The following is a 1,288-nucleotide window of genomic DNA, read 5'->3' as shown; positions in this document are numbered from 1 at the left end:
TGAACGCTGATTCGGGTGTCGATCCAGTTATTTATACTGACCCAGAACCTTGCTCACATCCCCATCCCGTACACCTTTTCCGGGCAGACCTTTGGTCTGCTGCCCGTTGACAGCGATTCTAATCTACGCTTTTTGTTCGGGAAATTTTCAATCTCTTTTCCGGTATACCTGTCCCTGGCAGCCCATTCAATGCGATTCCAGCAAATATTCTGTAGGCAATGTGCGTGGATTCAGATTGCGTGCGTTCGTTGGTGACTTTGTCAAAGTTAATCCGGTGATAATCTGGTGACAGCGTCCATAGATTAGTAATTTACCTTATAGCCTGAATCTGTCAAAATGTTTACCCAGCAGTTGATGTGTTTGAGGATTAAAATTGTTGCTGAGGACGACTTATCAGGTGTGGTTGGGTTTTTTGCGAGCGGGTGATAAGTGATTAACTACTGAAAGAAAACTCGGAAGCGGGTGATAAATGATTAAGTACTGAAACAAAACCACAGAGGTGTTAATGGGAAAGACGACCTGAAATAATACACACGGGCTAATATCCACTGAGATTATATAAATTAGTGCTAGGATGTGCGTCGCCGACAGTAAGGGTGTTAGAAAAACACAAGATGAACACGTGATTTTCATTCAAGCTCCTTCTTGTGTAGAGAGTAACATCTAAAAGGTTTGCCTCCAAAGAAAACCAATTCGACGTCCATGATGGCTGCAGCACCTAATCGCTTCCATTTCATGTCTGAAGACGATATAAAGGAAAAAGTGCGTGGAAGAGTGCCCCAAAACACTAGGAGAAACACAAGCTGGAGTGTCCGCGTGTGGAATGAGTGGGCCAAGGCGAGAAACGCTACAGAGGTTTTGGGGAAGCAGCTACGAATTCCCATGGCAGACAATCTGGCAGAGTTTGGCGTTGATGATTTAGATGTCTTCCTGAGCCACTTTGTAATGGAGGTAAGAAACAAAGAAGGTGAACCTTACGCTCCCGACTCTCTCAACTACCTAAGCGCTGGGATACAACGCTATCTCAGAGAAAAGTTTGAACGAGGAGATATCAACATTCTCGATGGCAGTTGTGGTTAATTCAGGAAGTTTCGAGCTGCGCTTGATGCGCGAAGAAAAGACCTGGTACAATCAGGATATGGTATAATTAAAAAACAAGCGCAGCCGATAAGTCTTTGGCAAGAGAAGGTCTTGTGGGAGAAAGGTCTGATGAGTATGGATACATCCACCGGTTTATCGCATGCAGCTTTCTTCTACACTTGTAAGGCGTTTGGTTTACGCTCAGGCG

General features: G+C 44.6%; 1 protein-coding gene across 1 annotated transcript; it reads left to right on the top strand.

The window, feature by feature from the left end:
• The first annotated feature begins 705 nt into the window (after positions 1-705).
• Positions 706-1,080, top strand: LOC139130572 (transcriptional regulator QRICH1-like). Its single transcript, XM_070696320.1, has one exon. The coding sequence runs from the start codon at positions 706-708 to the stop codon at positions 1,078-1,080; it is 375 nt and encodes a 124-aa protein (XP_070552421.1).
• The last annotated feature ends 208 nt before the right edge of the window (positions 1,081-1,288 follow it).

This window comes from Ptychodera flava, chromosome 4 (genome assembly GCF_041260155.1).
Source record: "Ptychodera flava strain L36383 chromosome 4, AS_Pfla_20210202, whole genome shotgun sequence".
NCBI lineage: Eukaryota > Metazoa > Hemichordata > Enteropneusta > Ptychoderidae > Ptychodera > Ptychodera flava.
Note: the sequence above shows the minus strand (reverse complement) of the source record. Positions and strands in the feature narration are given on the sequence as shown.

Excerpts from the sequence above, each read along its gene's own strand:
- LOC139130572 (XM_070696320.1), top strand. The coding sequence starts at position 706 with ATGGCTGCAGCACCTAATCGCTTCCATTTCATGTCTGAAGACGATATA.